The 15,237-nt window shown below is 44.9% G+C and overlaps 1 protein-coding gene across 1 annotated transcript; it reads right to left on the bottom strand.

The window, feature by feature from the left end:
- Positions 1-849: 849 nt before the first annotated feature.
- On the bottom strand, positions 850-3,627 carry LOC100830017 (transcription factor LAF1). The gene is made up of 3 exons (XM_003569916.4): positions 3,373-3,627; positions 2,943-3,072; positions 850-1,678 (listed from the first exon to the last, which is right to left on the bottom strand). Exons 1-3 carry the CDS (start codon positions 3,506-3,508, stop codon positions 1,024-1,026), a joined length of 921 nt encoding a protein of 306 aa, XP_003569964.1. The 5' UTR covers positions 3,509-3,627; the 3' UTR covers positions 850-1,023.
- Between the last annotated feature and the right edge of the window lie 11,610 nt (positions 3,628-15,237).

Raw genomic sequence — 15,237 nt, 5'->3', positions numbered from 1 at the left:
TACTAAGTCAGTACAAAATCTGAGACGCTTATTATGGATTGGAGGGACTACCATATTGACCTTGAGACACAATAGTATTTGGCAAGTATACCACAAGATAAAAAACCTTTGCACACGCAAGTTTAAAATGACGACATATGTAGACTTAAAGGCGAGAGCAACATTTTTTTTCCATGTACTCACTCCGATCCTAAATTGTTGTCGAAATATTACATGTATCTAGACGCTTTTTAAGAATATATACATTCATATTTGGACAAAGTTGAGTCAAGAATTTAGGATGAGAGTGAGTAGTAGTTTTCTTCAATCTTGTGTGATATATGAATATGTTTGAAATTTTTACTCTGATGGCATCGACATTGCGATGTCAAAGATAGGTCATCTTTCATCGGTTCAACTATGTGGGATCCACTTCCAGCCGTATTGCCTGTGGAGATAAAATACATGAACGAAAAAGTAATGGAAGAGAGAAAAGGTGTGGGGGGAAGAAAGCAGAGGTACCAACAGACACTGCTTCTCAATATATAATCTGGACCAGGGCCGCAAATAATCACAGGTCATAACCATGCACATGCATGGTTTTTTCTGTTTAGGAAAGATAGGCAATGCATGGGTTTCTTGCTACAAGTTGGACTTGTTCACTGCTACAGCTTAAAGCCAACGTGAAAGGTGAAGGCCCCATCACTCGGCAGTTCTTAAAGTGGAAGAAATCTTTGCCCTTCACAGTGGTCTACTAAAGTGAGATTTGGAAAGATAATGTTAACTCTTTAGTAGTCCTTACTTGTAGTATTCTTCTTTCTTTCCATCTTTACTGTCGGTGCTCTACTGTCCAAACCAAAGTGGGCAGCCTTGCAGATGCAGTAGTAGAATAGCAATTTCATGTCTCTGAACTTTGTATAAACCTCTCTATTACATACACGGTGATAATTTACATTGCAGCATTACAAACACCCCTTTAAATCTGACGAAATGTCTGAATTCAAGAAACCCTATATCCCCTTCTCCTTCAACCACGCGCGCGCTCTAGTCCAGCCCGAAGAACTCGTTCACGGAGAGCAGGTCACAGAAGGAGCCTACCTGCATCTGATCCATGCTGTCGAACTGCTCCTGAAACTCCCAGCAGGTGCCATTGTCTCCGAACCCGTGCAGGGAATCATTCACGCTGCAGGGTGGCCCATCGACCTGCGCGGATCCCTGGCTCATGACTGCCTGATGATGGTGATCCCCTGGGCTTGCACTTGCAGCCGCACCAACCACCCCAGCAGCGTCGGCCAGACCAGGTGCCGCCGCTGACATCTGGCCACCGTTGATGTAGTCCATGTCCAGCCAATCCGCGAACATCACCTTGGGAGCCACAGGCGCGTGGGGCCTGCAGGCAGGAGCAGGAGGCGGCGGCTCGGTCACTGTCAGGCAGCTCGAGTCGGCCGACGAGTAGGACTCGTGATGCGGCTCCGACGAGCCGGAGTTGGACGGCCGGCTGGCGGGTTCCTGAGCCGTTTCCCCGGTGGGGTTGGTGCTCTGGGAGCCGTCTGAATCCGCAGCGGAGTCCGCCGCGGTTGGTGCAGCTGCGTCTGGGCCTTGCTTGCCGCTCTCGACCCTCTTCTTCAGGTAAGAGTTCCAGTAGTTCTTGACCTCGTTGTCGGTCCTGCCCGGTAAATGCCGTGCTATCCTAGACCACCTGCAGTGCAAGTTTCGCGTCAATAATACAGCCAGTGTTTATAGCATGTCACTGACTTGCAGTTCACTTGACCTGCCTTGTGTCGGCGGGGGTTAGTGGGAAATTCAGCTTTTGCAATTGACAACTTGGGGGCGTTCCTTTCTTTTTTCCCTTTTCGTAGCTTAAACAAAATGTGTCACTTGGGTGAAAGGGACAAGCGTGGTGTACGTAGTCTATTCATGTGGACCACCGATCCTTCGATATTTTTTCTCGGGGACATAATTGCAAGGCCCAATAAAGAATCTAATCTTCTCGCGAGATCACTACGTGCCAGTTCGGATTGTCAAGGCAGCTGTTTTCATTAACTCGCAAGCGAGCGCGGATTGGCCCAAATAGTCGACACCACGTTCTCGTCGCTCTAGTCTACAGCTAAAATCGACAGGACGGTGCTTCCTTATCATCTCTGCAGCAATTAGTAGTACTAGAAGAATTTTTGTTTTTGACAGAAATTGTCAGAGGGTAGGTGTTTTCTATAGTTTCATACAGGTAAAAGATGCTTCATACTCCTAGTGTCTAGTTTATAAGGGAAGGTGGACCAAAAACCTTACTAAAAAACAGTTGAGATTGGGGGACAGAGCGATCCAAAGCACAATCCAAGTACATCATCGGCGGCTAGTAGTAGAAGATAGAGTAGCAAAAATGAGGAGAAAAAGGAAAGCATGTTTTTCAAGAAAATGATTTTGGGCTAACTTGCTTTAGGACGCAACTGTACTGTATGGAATTTAGCATTGTCCACATTTATTTTCCTGCGCTGTACTAAAGAGGTCCACAATTTTTTTCCAATATATTACTAATAAATTGGACGGAAAGACCAGTTTTAATAATCACAAATGTGCACCCAGACAGGCAGAAAAATCTCGTGGATTTCGAATGCGCAGGAGCGTCTGTGGAGCGTGAACGTCAGCATCAACTCCACTACGGAAAACGTCTCGGTGGCTTGCATCACCAGTTCCCTTTTCCGTTTCTCTTTTCTTTTCTTTCCTTTCACTTCATTAACGTTTTCTAGAACCGGATAGCCGCCAGCTCAGCGGTACCGTGCAGGGAATTTACCTCCACGTCCAAATGATGGGCTACAGGCTACAGCCTACAGGTAGAGTACTACTGTGGCGAAAACTGAAAGGGAAAAAGAAAAGAGAAAAAAGCATCTCCACAACGTGGAGAATTGTCTCTCGTCTCAATCATTTGCGTGCAAGGAGTAAACAGTGCGTGCTGCCGGTGTGCTTACTTGTTGCCGAGTGCAGCGTGGAGACTCATCACCGTCTCCTCCTCCGCCGGGGAGAACATGCCGTGCTTCAGCCCCGGCCTCAGGTAGTTGATCCACCGCAGCCTGCAGCTCTTGCCGTTCCGCTGGAGCCCTGCGGCACAGGAGAATTTCAATTAGGATTAGCGCGAGCCAGTGTGCATTTCCTCTAGAACAGATGAAACTAATCACTAGGAGCAAATCTTAACACATGATTTCCTTCCCCGGAAATAGCCAATTCAGACGAGCCGGACGGACAAAGAAACTCAGAAGAGCCGGTCGGACAACGAAATTCAGGCGCTAATTGCAAGTGCCTGAGCAGCTAATCTTGGACGCAATGCACCCAATTCTCCTGAATTACGCCCTTATTTGTGTTGGAAGGAATGCAGATGCGGCGGAGGGTGTCGGGCCTTACCGATTTTAGCAGGAAGCGCGCTCCAGCAGCCGTGGCCGTGCCGGAGAATGTAGTCGCGGAGCTTCTGGTCCTCCTCCGGCGACCACAGCCCCTTCCGGTAATTCGGCCGGGGCTTCTCGCACGCCTTGCACCCCATTACAGGAAGAACGACGCAGCAGGAAAGGAAGGAGGCAAAGAGGGCTACAGGAGGAAGCAGAGGCTTCGGCTACAAGCTTTCTGACAGAGGAGCGTTCTGGCGTTTCCACAGGGGGTCAGTAGGTAGGAGCTTTATAGCCCAGCGGAACGGTGTAAAGCTTCAGCCTTTTTTTCTTCTTTTGTCCCCGTTTGAAAAAAAAAAGGACGTGTTATCATCTCAACTTTTCTCTCTCAACTTAATGCGTTCTGTGAAGAAAATCAAGGCGTGATTGTGCACATTGATATCCGAAATACATTACAGATAGTGTGAGAGGCGAGGTTTTAAACAATGTCAAGGGAACACTACGAGGCGTGATGAGTAAAATCAAGGCCAGCTACGATCGGTTCTGAAGTGGAAAATAAGTAACGCACGACAGTATTAGTAGTCTAGTAGTGGAGCAAATTTATCAAAGCGCGGACGTCGCAGCATCTTAAGAAGAAGAGCCTACAAGAAGGTTGCGCCCGCTCCAAATCCGTTGCTTTCGCCCGGCATTTGTTTTCCAAACCACTGTGAAGAACACGCCTCGTCACTTGGGTGAAGTGGCAACACTTCAACGGTAATAAAATCAGCACCAGTAAGACAAGTTTTAACATTGAATCGACAATTATTGCTTTTAAAAATTTGCCCCCTTGCTCGGTCCTAAAGTGCAGCAAGCAAGCAGGGTCTAGAAAGCAGAACTATTCATTTGCTCCTTTCCCCCTTGTTATCAGAAAGAGACTTGCTTGTAACAGAAGCCAAGAATGAGGAAGGAGAAGCAGAGCAGAACTTTCTCCATTCAACACGAGCGTACAGAAAGTCCAATCGAAGGAACAAATTGCTGGCCAGCAATATCTAATCAACGCTCCATGATGACACTTGAAAGTTTCTTCTTCAAGAGTCGAGGCTCGGTGCCATCATCATAATGCTGGCTATAGGCCAGTCCACTCAAAAAAAACAGCGTGTCAAATGGCAATTTTAGCGCCACGGCCCTTCCATGAACGAGCGTGTTCGTACGTACTCCAGCATGCAACACGATTCAGAGTCCGTGTTTAGGTGGGTCTTAAGTCTTAACCGACGACGCAGCACACGCACCGCACCGCACCGCAGTCCGCAGGGGTTTTTTGAGCGTCAATCGGCACCGACGACGCGGCTGAACTCTGAAGCGGCAGCGTGGGTCAATGGAAACGTAGGCAACGCCGAGACGTGCAGTGCAGCGCCGAATCCAAGTACTCTGGTGCCGTCACCGTTCCTCGTGGGCGTATGCGTGTATGATGTCTTGGTTTGTCCGGAGCCGGAGCAGGGTCTCGTCTCGTTGCCTGGTGCCTGGCTGTCAGGAACTAGCCAGGGACGGGAAAGGTTTATCTGCTCTGTTCGGTGGACCGTGGACGGGGTTCGGTGCGCGGCCCAGCGGCGGCACGCGGATCCGGGGGGGCAAATCGGTCAGCGGCGGCGTTACGTGCCCATCGCCGGGCGCATGGGGCTGCCCAGCTGGCCGAATCGCGACGAAAAAGCTCGACTAGAGACGTGCATGCATGCAGTATACTACTGGTGGTACTACTAGTTACGACAACAGTTTTCTAAAATAGTTAATCGATCAATCAGTAGTAGCAGTACTAACTAGAGGAGTGATTTCTTTTTGTCTTGCGACAGATGCGCTTAACAGTCGGTGTCTGTGTTATGTATCGAATGGTTAACAACTGCGACATATATGCATGGGGCTGGTCACGTCACCAAATTCGGATTTAAATAGACGGACGGTAAAGGGGGTCTGCACTCACTCACAGCTAGCTGCATGCTGCGTGTCATTGTGCGTGTATTGCGATGTGACCATGCATGTCTGGGCACGAAAGTTGGAGATGATTTTTTGGCTCCACCAGATATTACAACTTTATAAAATCGTGCGTGCCGCTCCGACGAAACGAGCAGCGGAGCCATGACGATGATGTAGGCTGCACTGTCAGCAGGGTAGCGTGGTCCCACCTCTCTAATTTTTTATTGTGTCTACCGCTTTCCGAGGAAGATTCTCATGGATATTTTTTGCGTAGAAGTCTGTGGTTCAAATAGTCGAGAGGTGAGAGCAAATTAGTCCAACTTCTTGAAAAATGGGGTGAACTAGTTCTAATAGTTGAGATGCGGTTTTATTGGAGGTCCAAACCAATCAGAAGTTGACACGTGGGTGTTTAGTCGGCTTTAGTTTTTTTGCTGATAACCCCCTAAAGGTATAATTTAGTCTCGAATATCTCAAAAGCAATTAGGTTCTCCCCCATTCCTCTTCTCTCACGCGTCTGGCTAGGACCCTAGAACCTAGACGGCCACCGACGATGGGAATTCAAGAGAGCGACTGCGCATTAGAGCAAGCAGGTGGTCTTGGGGCCGTTCATGAGGGCTAATCTTGGGAAGGAGCGAATTAAACTGGAGGGAATGGGTGGCGGCAACAGAGCCGCCACAGTCGATACTGGCAGCAACATCTGGAGCATCGAGGGTGGCGGTGGCTGGGCAAACATTACCGTCGAGGCCTACTGGGACCAAGCGCATGCTCGAAGGTAATTTTGCATATATTTTTGCGATTTCATAAACCCCCCTGTTCCTGGCCTTTTTTCAGTTGATTCAGTGGCCATTTTCAATGTTGAATGTTCATGAGCAGACTGGAGAAGTGAAGAACCAGTTAGACTATACACTAACATAATCACGTCGTTGTCGAGGTGCCAAGACGAACATGGAGGGAGACGAAGCGGTTTCTAGGAGAGACAAGCATGGGGGGGGGGCTTTTTATCAAATAATCTCTCTGCCTGTGTTGTGGGGAACTTCGTGTTATTTGTTCCATGTGGGGGTCTCTTTTCTAAAAATACACAACGGCCCGACGACGCTCAGGATGATGCCAGTCTCCATTCGAACTATTTTGGGCCTTTTTGCTCCCGCATCTCAACTATTAGGACTAGTCCACCTCATTTTTCAAGAAGTTTGACTAATTTGCTCACACCTCTCACGTAATTGGACCACGGGTGTATATACCTCTTCTTATTGCCACGGGGTCAGGGGAAGTAATGGTACCCGGCTGGAGTTACTTTATAGTACTCCCTTCATCCAACAAAAAGTGTCTCAAGTTTGTCAAAATTTGGATGTATCTAAACATGACTTAGTATATAGATGCATTCAAATTTGGTAAAAGTCGAGACATCTTTTGTTGGACGGAGAGAGTATTAAATTTGCGATATGTAGTAAATTGGTCCACAGTATAGCCGCAACTCAACAGAGCACCAGCTTAAATTGATCAAATAGAAAAGAGGAGCACTAGGCTCCAAAGGGATCAGACACACTCATGGGAGCGATTCTTAAACCTAGAGCACATATTACCCTTTTTTGAGAGAAAAATGCGAACATGTTACCACTCGCCAGAGAAATCTGACAATTAACAGTACGCTGAAACAATAAGTGATCAGCTGTCTACTTGTAACTCGAAGAATAGGCGGTAAACCGTTTCGGAGCTGGAGAGAGACATCTTGGGAAAACGTCTGAAGAAATGATGGTGTTCTTGAAGAGATTGTACCGAGCATTCAAACGGTTTTTGAGGAGAAGCCATCCGAAGACCTTCACTTTTATTGGAACCTCGGAGGACCAGATATTGTACCAAGCATTTTGAATTAAACGCTACAACAAACGCCTATTGATACGAGCTTATTTTAAATATATATTTATGCAAGCAGAAAATAAGGATAACTGGGAAATTTTCAGGCGATGTACAGTGTACAAAGACCTTGATTAGTATTCACTAAAACAGCGACAAGTATTTAGGAACTGAGGGGTATCAGTTTCCAATGGCAAAGTGGCCAATCTGTTCTGACGAGGTGAAGAGCAAGTGTGTACAAAGAGTTCGTTACACCTCTCCAAGACCGGCATTAGGAAATGATGATGAAAACTTTTGTAAGTATTGTGGTTGGTAGTTTTGGTACAAACGACTTCAGAATAGTGCTATAATATCTAGCCAATGGACTTGGAAGCTTCCTTCCTTATTATCATTAGTTTTGAGCTGCCAACCAGGCACTTAAATTTGGATCGTTGTGGACTTCTGCGATCCACCAATACACCACAGAGCATCCGTTTCAGGTGATTCTATTTTTAACATTGTCAGAACAAAAAACTTGTGCCGGCTGTTGGGTTTATGATATCATTGCAGCCATGCATGCCCATTATTTTTCGCGAGGGAGAACGACAAAAGGTACACCTCATGACACAAGTGCAGAAATGAACTCGGCTTAAATCATAGCATATCTTATCTCGGCAAATATACAAATCTGCCACCGGTGTACATGAGTATTGAATGCAGTGGAAAATAATTTCGCGAAAACGCCCACAACTCATGCAGTCTGGCCTCTCGGCGTGCATATATGACATCGGACAAAGATGCGGTTGATATCTGTTTCTTTTTTCGACGCAAATTTCTTTAGACAAGAGCGACTGCAACTGCGCCTGAAACAGACTCGCGAACGATTGTTTGTGCAATGACCAATGGAGATGTATTAGAGCTGCATTGCATATTTGCATGCGTTCCTGCGTTGGCAAAGAACGACTGGCGCGATGAAGTTGACGCCCGGTGGAGTGTCAGTCTCAGCGTACGTGGTGTTATTACACGGAGCGTATAGATGATGACCAGAACCGGAGTCGTATTGTCAGTCTCTTTAAAACCGTAACTACTCCTAACGCAAGTATACAGAAATACCGTATCCATAACCTGATGCAAATTTAATCATTAATAATTATTTTGTCTGTCGGTTGACAACTTAGCTCTATGTTTCGACATTAATACATGTGTAGCTTTTTTATCTTTTGGACGGACGTCTTGATTTGGTCGTCTAGTCTCTGTATGGGCTGCGGTAGGCAGGACGCATGGTTATAAAAGGTTCCATATCAAGTTCTAATTTTTTTTTTCCGAAGAGGTTCATCGATATATTAATAAGAGTTAAATGCACGGCAGGTCCTGAGAGTATTTGTATGGTGTTATCTAGGTCATAATAGTATGAAAATGCAGATCTGGGTCCTAAAAGTATTTTAAGCGTGTCACTGGTGATCCTAATCACGCCGGAGCAGGTTTGGCCTGCCCACGTGTCCTATTGACTTGCGCCACGTCCGCAACAAAGGTTTTGGCGGCAAAACTCCCGTCGGAAGTGGCTGCGCATTTATGCAATAACCCCCTCTCTCCCGTATAAAAGATATGCTCCCCCATCTTCTTCCTCAGTTGGTCCCCTCCGCCACTCTTTTTCTCCTCTGCAGCGAGCGCCATGGCTGGGAGTTCCGCAACGTCAGGAAGCTAGTAGGTGTGTGTGTGTGTTTTGACCCCCTTGATCGTCTGTCTGATCACCACATCACCCTCTCGTACCCCTTGCCGGCGGCCACCCCCCAACACCCCCCCAATCAGAGCCGCCCTCGTGAGAAAGAACAGAGAGGGCCGCGATATGGGTCGGGGGATTTTGAGGGGCAAAATGCAAATTTAAGTTTCCTTTCTTAATCCTAATTGACCGGTCAAAAGGGGTCAACAGGACACGTGCGCATGTCAGACCTGCTCCGGTGTGCTTAGGACCGCCGGTGGCAAACTTAAAGTACTTTAGTACCCAAATCTGCATTTTCATACTATTAGGACGTAGATGACACCACACGAGAACTTTTAGGACCTTCCGTGCATTTAACTCTATTAATAATTCTCAACGGCTTTGCCAAGAGTCCTTGAAGTAATAAGAAATGCAGGTCCTTGGATACCTAACGTGGCAACAAACACTGGAACAAGCCGAAGGCGGGCCACCATTATCGCCCCTCCATCAACGGAGACGGGCAAAGTTTGCCAAAAAGAGCTTGTTGTACCCTAGAGAACCAGTGCACCAGAGCAACCACCATCACCAAAGATGAGAACTATAGATCGGAAGAGTCAGACATGAAACCACACCAACACACACGAAAGCCGATCAGATCCTAAGGGATTCATCAGAAACCCGATAAAACGACCGGATCCCAAGAGATTCGCCGGACACACAACTCCAATTGCCCTTCATCGGCTCAAGGCGCACCACTGAAGCGGCAGGGGCAGGTTGACCTTATTCTGACTACAAGATGTCCCGCCCCCTCACTATCTTGAAGCAGACACTTAAAAAACCCCAAACAAGAGACACGAGATCCTTTCGCCGGCGAGCGGCCAGGTTCCACTGTACCTCAGAGACCAGGAAGGCCATTAGAGGCGGGACGGGCCGGCGGCGGAGGATTTTGGAACTCTAGCCGCCGCCCGGTTGCCTCTCTCTCCTAACGATCCTCAAGTAACGCTTTGGGAAACTTTTGAGCATGCAGCAATACTCTAGCTTCTTTGCTATTTGCCACTTAAAATCACATATTTCTTCCTACTTATATTTATTTTCTCTAATTCTATAAAACTGTCAATAGATGGCGATGGCGACAACCCACCACCTTTTTTATGCATACCACTGAATCTATTGTAAACGACTGCAATGGTGGTGATATTAATCAAGTGGCACTAATATTACAATATTTATATAATCATAATGGTTTTAATAGTATATTTATCTATATCAATATGTTTGGTAGTCAAATTTGTTTTATCTATATCAAAATGCAATTCCCTATTAATTTGGCTATCGGTCATATAAAGATGTCGATTGGTGGCGACGGTCTGTCATCTCATATGTTTCTTCTCCCCTCTAATGCGAGTCACTAGACTTATTACAAATGGATGAGATGATGTCCTATGAAGATGTCAATCGTGGCAATGATTCAATCTCCATTAGTCCTCAATTAGCCAACATAATAACATAAGCATGGTGAGTAGTTTGTACCGAGGTTACAGATTTGTAGTAATAACTACCTAGCAATCTCTCTGATTTGGTCACATGAAACAACATGATAGCAATTTATTATCTTCTTCCTCCATTTCTTTTTATAAGATGTTCTAAATTTCTCCTAAGACCAAGTTTAAGATATATACATACTAACATCTACAACTCTAAATTAGTTTTATTAAATGTGTCATTATATGTTTGTTCATAATACTGATGTTGAACATATTACTAATATATTTTTCTATAAAATTGATCTAAATTAAGTTTGACTTAGATAAAATAGAACATCTTATAAAAAGGAACAAAGAGATTAGTATTGACCATATGAGCTACTCCGTACTACGTATGATTATAACCATTATTATCTTGATGGTTCTATTCAATATATTTATTCTTTGATCTTTGATTACTATGTTGGAATTGATGCTTCTTGATTGATGAATGTGTATTTATCTTGTCCTTGTGACTAACCTCGGCCAGGTTATGTTGATGGAACAAAGAAAGAAAGAAAGAAAGAACGAACGAACGAACGAACGTGATTTGTGCCCATTAGCGCGGTTCCAAAAACACCTTCCTAAGGCCCTCATCAAGAGGAGCCCTCATTTCCTCTCCATTTAGGAGACATGTACAAAATACAATTCAATGGAAACTCCGAAATCCTCATTATTTGTCTAAACTGTAAACTCTTCTTATTTCTTCCTCCAATATGAGGGTGAAACGGGGATTCATTTTTGGTCCTCCAGGTCATCAATTTATTCCCTTTCTTTTGCCCCTCTCTTTTCTTCGTATTTATCTTCTCCCTCGTGCCCACTACCCTGTCTCTCCCGCGCTCTCCTGTTGATCAAACTGAATTTGAATTGTTGTCCGGTATTTTGCTAAGTACCGCTTTGGATGAGACGGACCATTGTTGTCCGGTTTAAACAGTTAGAGCATGAAAAGTATACGAAAAAAAGTTAAGAGGCCATTTCAATACTTTTCAAAAAGTTGAGAGACGAAATTTTTTATTTTTCTCAATTATTAATGATGTTCAAATAATGTATGTATACATAAAATTGAAAAAAAAATGTGAAACGGGTGAAATGGACAGGCTCCAACTCTTCTCCTTATTTGTCTATTTAGAGACTGTCCGTATGAACATGGATAAACAAAATAACATGATACCTAATGAGAGCCCGCGTCTATCTTCATCATCTGTCCATTTTACTCTTGATACAGCCTAAGGGATCGAAGAGAGGAGAGCCTCATAGGTTCATACCAAAAGGCGTGCATCTGCGGTCTGCTCGTGCAATTCTTAATTCCGCGGAGACAAGTTTACACGCAACGCATGCAGCTACTCCACGAGATGATTAAGTTTAAGCAGGAGTCATCGAATCCAACGGCTTAGCAATTTGTCGTTTGTCGCCGCCAGTTTCCTTCCTAAAACAGGAAGAAATGTGTTAGGCTCGACCGACGACGATATTCCGCTGCGTTTATTGTTGCACTCAACAACCACGCACGTATTGTAGCGGCATTTATTTTCGTAGCTAGTACTCCCATGCAAAAATAAAACGCTGCTCGCTGCTTGCATGCGTACACAAGCGAAAGTCATACACATTCATTTTTTAACTAGCCAACAATAGCGGCAGAAAAGTTCTCGTATAATTAAGTATGGTTTTGCTATTGAAAAGTTGTCTGCTTTTTAGTTAGAAATCAGCCAATGTGTTTGACCATCAGATCTTAATCCAACGATAGCAAGTGAAAAAAGAATGAGTAAATATGACTTTAAGATCTTAATCGAATGCTTTGATATGTTAACTAAGCTTTGAAGTCTTTTTACTTTAAAAATTGGCGGTTTGAGAAATAGACACATCCGATTAAATATTGAAGCGCACATGGCAGATGCACGCCTTGCGTGAGTTAGAAGAGGATTTCATTACGTGCAACTTACATGTAACATTGCTAGCTACTCCCTCCGATCCTAAATTGTTGTCAAAATATTACATGTATCTAGACGCTTTTTAAGAATAGATACATCTATATTTTGACAAATTTGAGTCAATAATTTAGAATCAGAGGGAGTATTTGTTTTCGAAAACATTGCTAGCTAGTTGTGCATGTAGTGTGGGTGTGATCTTCCCCCAAGTCATCGCCTGACTCTTATTGGATACGGAGTAGATAATACGAAGTACATCGGATCGAGTTGCCTTAGCAGGTGGTTGTCAAGTTCGGATGGCTTTCTTACTGTTTGCATGTGTTACATATTTCTTTCATAAACACATGATGGTGGCCAAAAGACAAAAGAAACCAGTTCCAAAATTCCGGAATACATTGCATCGGCGAGATGAGACAGAAAGAAGGATCTGAACTTCGCATAATTGCCGACTGCCGGCTTCATGGAACTGCAACAACAAGTCGTAAAACTTCAGTGGCCCGTTGTAGTGACCGGTTGCAGAATTCCTGTATGCAATGAGTACGAATCTAGGAGGAAGCAGTTGCGCAAGCACAACTAAAACGAGGGATAAATTTCAGACTTACGTGCTATATATCGCACTTGAACCACGCACCCGGCACTCTTCGATATGCCGATATTGGGTACACGTCTGCATGATGATGTCCCAGGCGGCCGGCTTAACTCGTCTCAATCACCACGATTTTGTTGATATTATTATTATATTTCCAAGCTCCAATTATTCATGCACGATCAACATGCGTGACCCTACGTTCATCTGAAGACGATGCGGCCGCCTTGGACAAGCAAGCGGGACACCACACCACACCACTATGCAGCATTGCCATCCGAATCGTACGGGTCCTGGACCAGCAAACGCCAGTGCAGGCTTTGCTTCTGCCTTCAGGTCTCTCTGTCCGTTCGTGGTGCGCCTGCCTACACTTTGCTTCTTTGACCTGACCTCCTGCTCTTTTGTGTCCACGGTGTTGTTGGTTGTAACCAGGATGTGCATGATTGGTTAATGTTCAGACACGGTCACATGAACTGCTATCTCGCTGTAATGATACCTGCTGGCTGCTGTATAAGTCACTGAAAAACTGCAACGTTAATCAGGGGCACCACACGTATTAATCTTGGTCCAGGACTGATACAGAGTCGGTCTCAGCAGATGAGATGACGTACGTACGTGGAGCAGAACTTCAGGGTTTCAGCCACGTGTTCATTTCGCTGTCGGTTTGGTTGATTTTCTATTACCTAGTACTGAGTTGGTAAGCATAACAGCTACGAGTACTCCGCATGACGCTGACCGCTGGCTGCTGCTGCACGACGTAAATGTTCCCAATCGGCGCAAATGATGAACAGAAAAAAGGTTACTTTCGTTAGGAAAAGATGGGAGAAAAGCAGCAGTACATTCATGCACTATGTGTAAAATAAAACCCTTACATGTGTCGGGTCGTAAATCCTACGTGACGAGGACTAGGTCAACATTTCGAAGCGTGAGTCAAGATGCCAACATGGCATAGTCAATCTTACGTGGCAAAGGAAGACAAGTCAACAAGTTAAACCTCTCATGCCATGGTCAAAGGATAAAATGAGCTGGAGTAGGAGACAAGAAATGTCATGGTCAATCCTCACTTTTTCCCACATGATGCACACAAAAGTTATGGACCAAGGCACTTCTTTTACCATTTTGCTCCCACTTTTCTCTCTCCCTCAAGGTTAGCCATGGTCTTTTGTCATGAACCCCTAGGCTATAAATACCCCCCATGAGGGTATCTATCATTCGCTCTAAACTTTAATAAACTCAAGGGGAAAGGGCTAGACTGCTCTCTCTAAGGTTCGCTCTCGAGCGCCGCTCTCGACTGAAAGTCGACTGGCCTCGAGAAAGCCTTCTAGGGACTCTAGTTTCGAGACTTCGAACTAACCTTGGTTAGCACGGGCTCGAAGGAGAAGGGGTTGGGTTAGAGTTCCGAGGATATCCTAACATCGATACTTGGAAAGACGCGTTCGGTCCAAGTACGAGGCGGCCCCGACGAATCTCTCGCTAAAGGTGACTTGGAAAGATCCGCTCGGCCCAAGCACCTGGCTAACAACCCCCTCGAAGCCTTTCCTAACATAGGATTAAGTCGTACCCGCAGAGTCGACCGAATCTATTAAAAAAATATCGACGTGTCAACTTGTCCAAGTGTACGGCGACCTTCGCTATAAGGCCGGCGTACACACCCTACTTTTATACCCGCACTTGTGCCATCGAGCATTGGCACCACTTACTCTATTTGTTATCGAGAACAACAACACTATGAAACATGCTCCGTCTTTTTAATCATTCTTGTAGCCAGGTTGTATTATACATGCGATTAGTTTAGCAAAGTCCCAGTGTTCTTGATGAGTGGAATGCAGGGTAGAACCGGATCAACATGGAGCAGTTCGTTTCAGAGTCAACGAGCCTGTTTCATTTGTACTGGTTGATTAAATGTTTGGAGATTGGATTTGATTGGCCCTATACCTCCGTTAGAACCTAACTACCAGAATTATGTTTTCATATTTCTTTTCTTCTTCTCATGATTAGTGCCATATATTACTCCCTCCGATCCATATTAGTTGTATCAAATTTGTCCAAATATGAATGTATCTATGCCTAAAAGAATTATGCATGATTCTAAAAATTGAACGTGAAATTTTATGCGCGCTTCTAATTGCACGTGAAGTTTTGTGTTCGATTCTAAAAATTGCACGTGAAATTTTAGCCGTTCGAAGGGCAATATCCAATTGCACGTTTCAAAATCCAAATTTGCACACAAAATTTCACGTGCAATTTTAGTCGGCCGATGGTGCAATAAATCTTTGTGTCACATCGAACGGGGAGTCAACCGAGATATATAAATCCCGTTCTTAAAATTGGAACCGCAAGTAAGAAAAAATAAGAACAAAGAAAATCAAGAGAGAGA

Source organism: Brachypodium distachyon, chromosome 3 (assembly GCF_000005505.3).
Source record: "Brachypodium distachyon strain Bd21 chromosome 3, Brachypodium_distachyon_v3.0, whole genome shotgun sequence".
In the NCBI taxonomy this organism is placed as follows: domain Eukaryota; kingdom Viridiplantae; phylum Streptophyta; class Magnoliopsida; order Poales; family Poaceae; genus Brachypodium; species Brachypodium distachyon.
This window is presented reverse-complemented; position numbering and strand designations above follow the sequence as displayed.

Bases quoted from the DNA above. Each gene is read 5' to 3' on its own strand.
- LOC100830017 (XM_003569916.4), bottom strand. From the start codon at position 3,508: ATGGGGTGCAAGGCGTGCGAGAAGCCCCGGCCGAATTACCGGAAGGGG. The intron at 3,073-3,372 runs GTAAGGCCCGAC...CCTGTGCCGCAG, and splicing joins CGCGCTTCCTGCTAAAATCG to GGCTCCAGCGGAACGGCAAG. The intron at 1,679-2,942 runs GTAAGCACACCG...CTTGCACTGCAG, and splicing joins CACGCTGCACTCGGCAACAA to GTGGTCTAGGATAGCACGGC.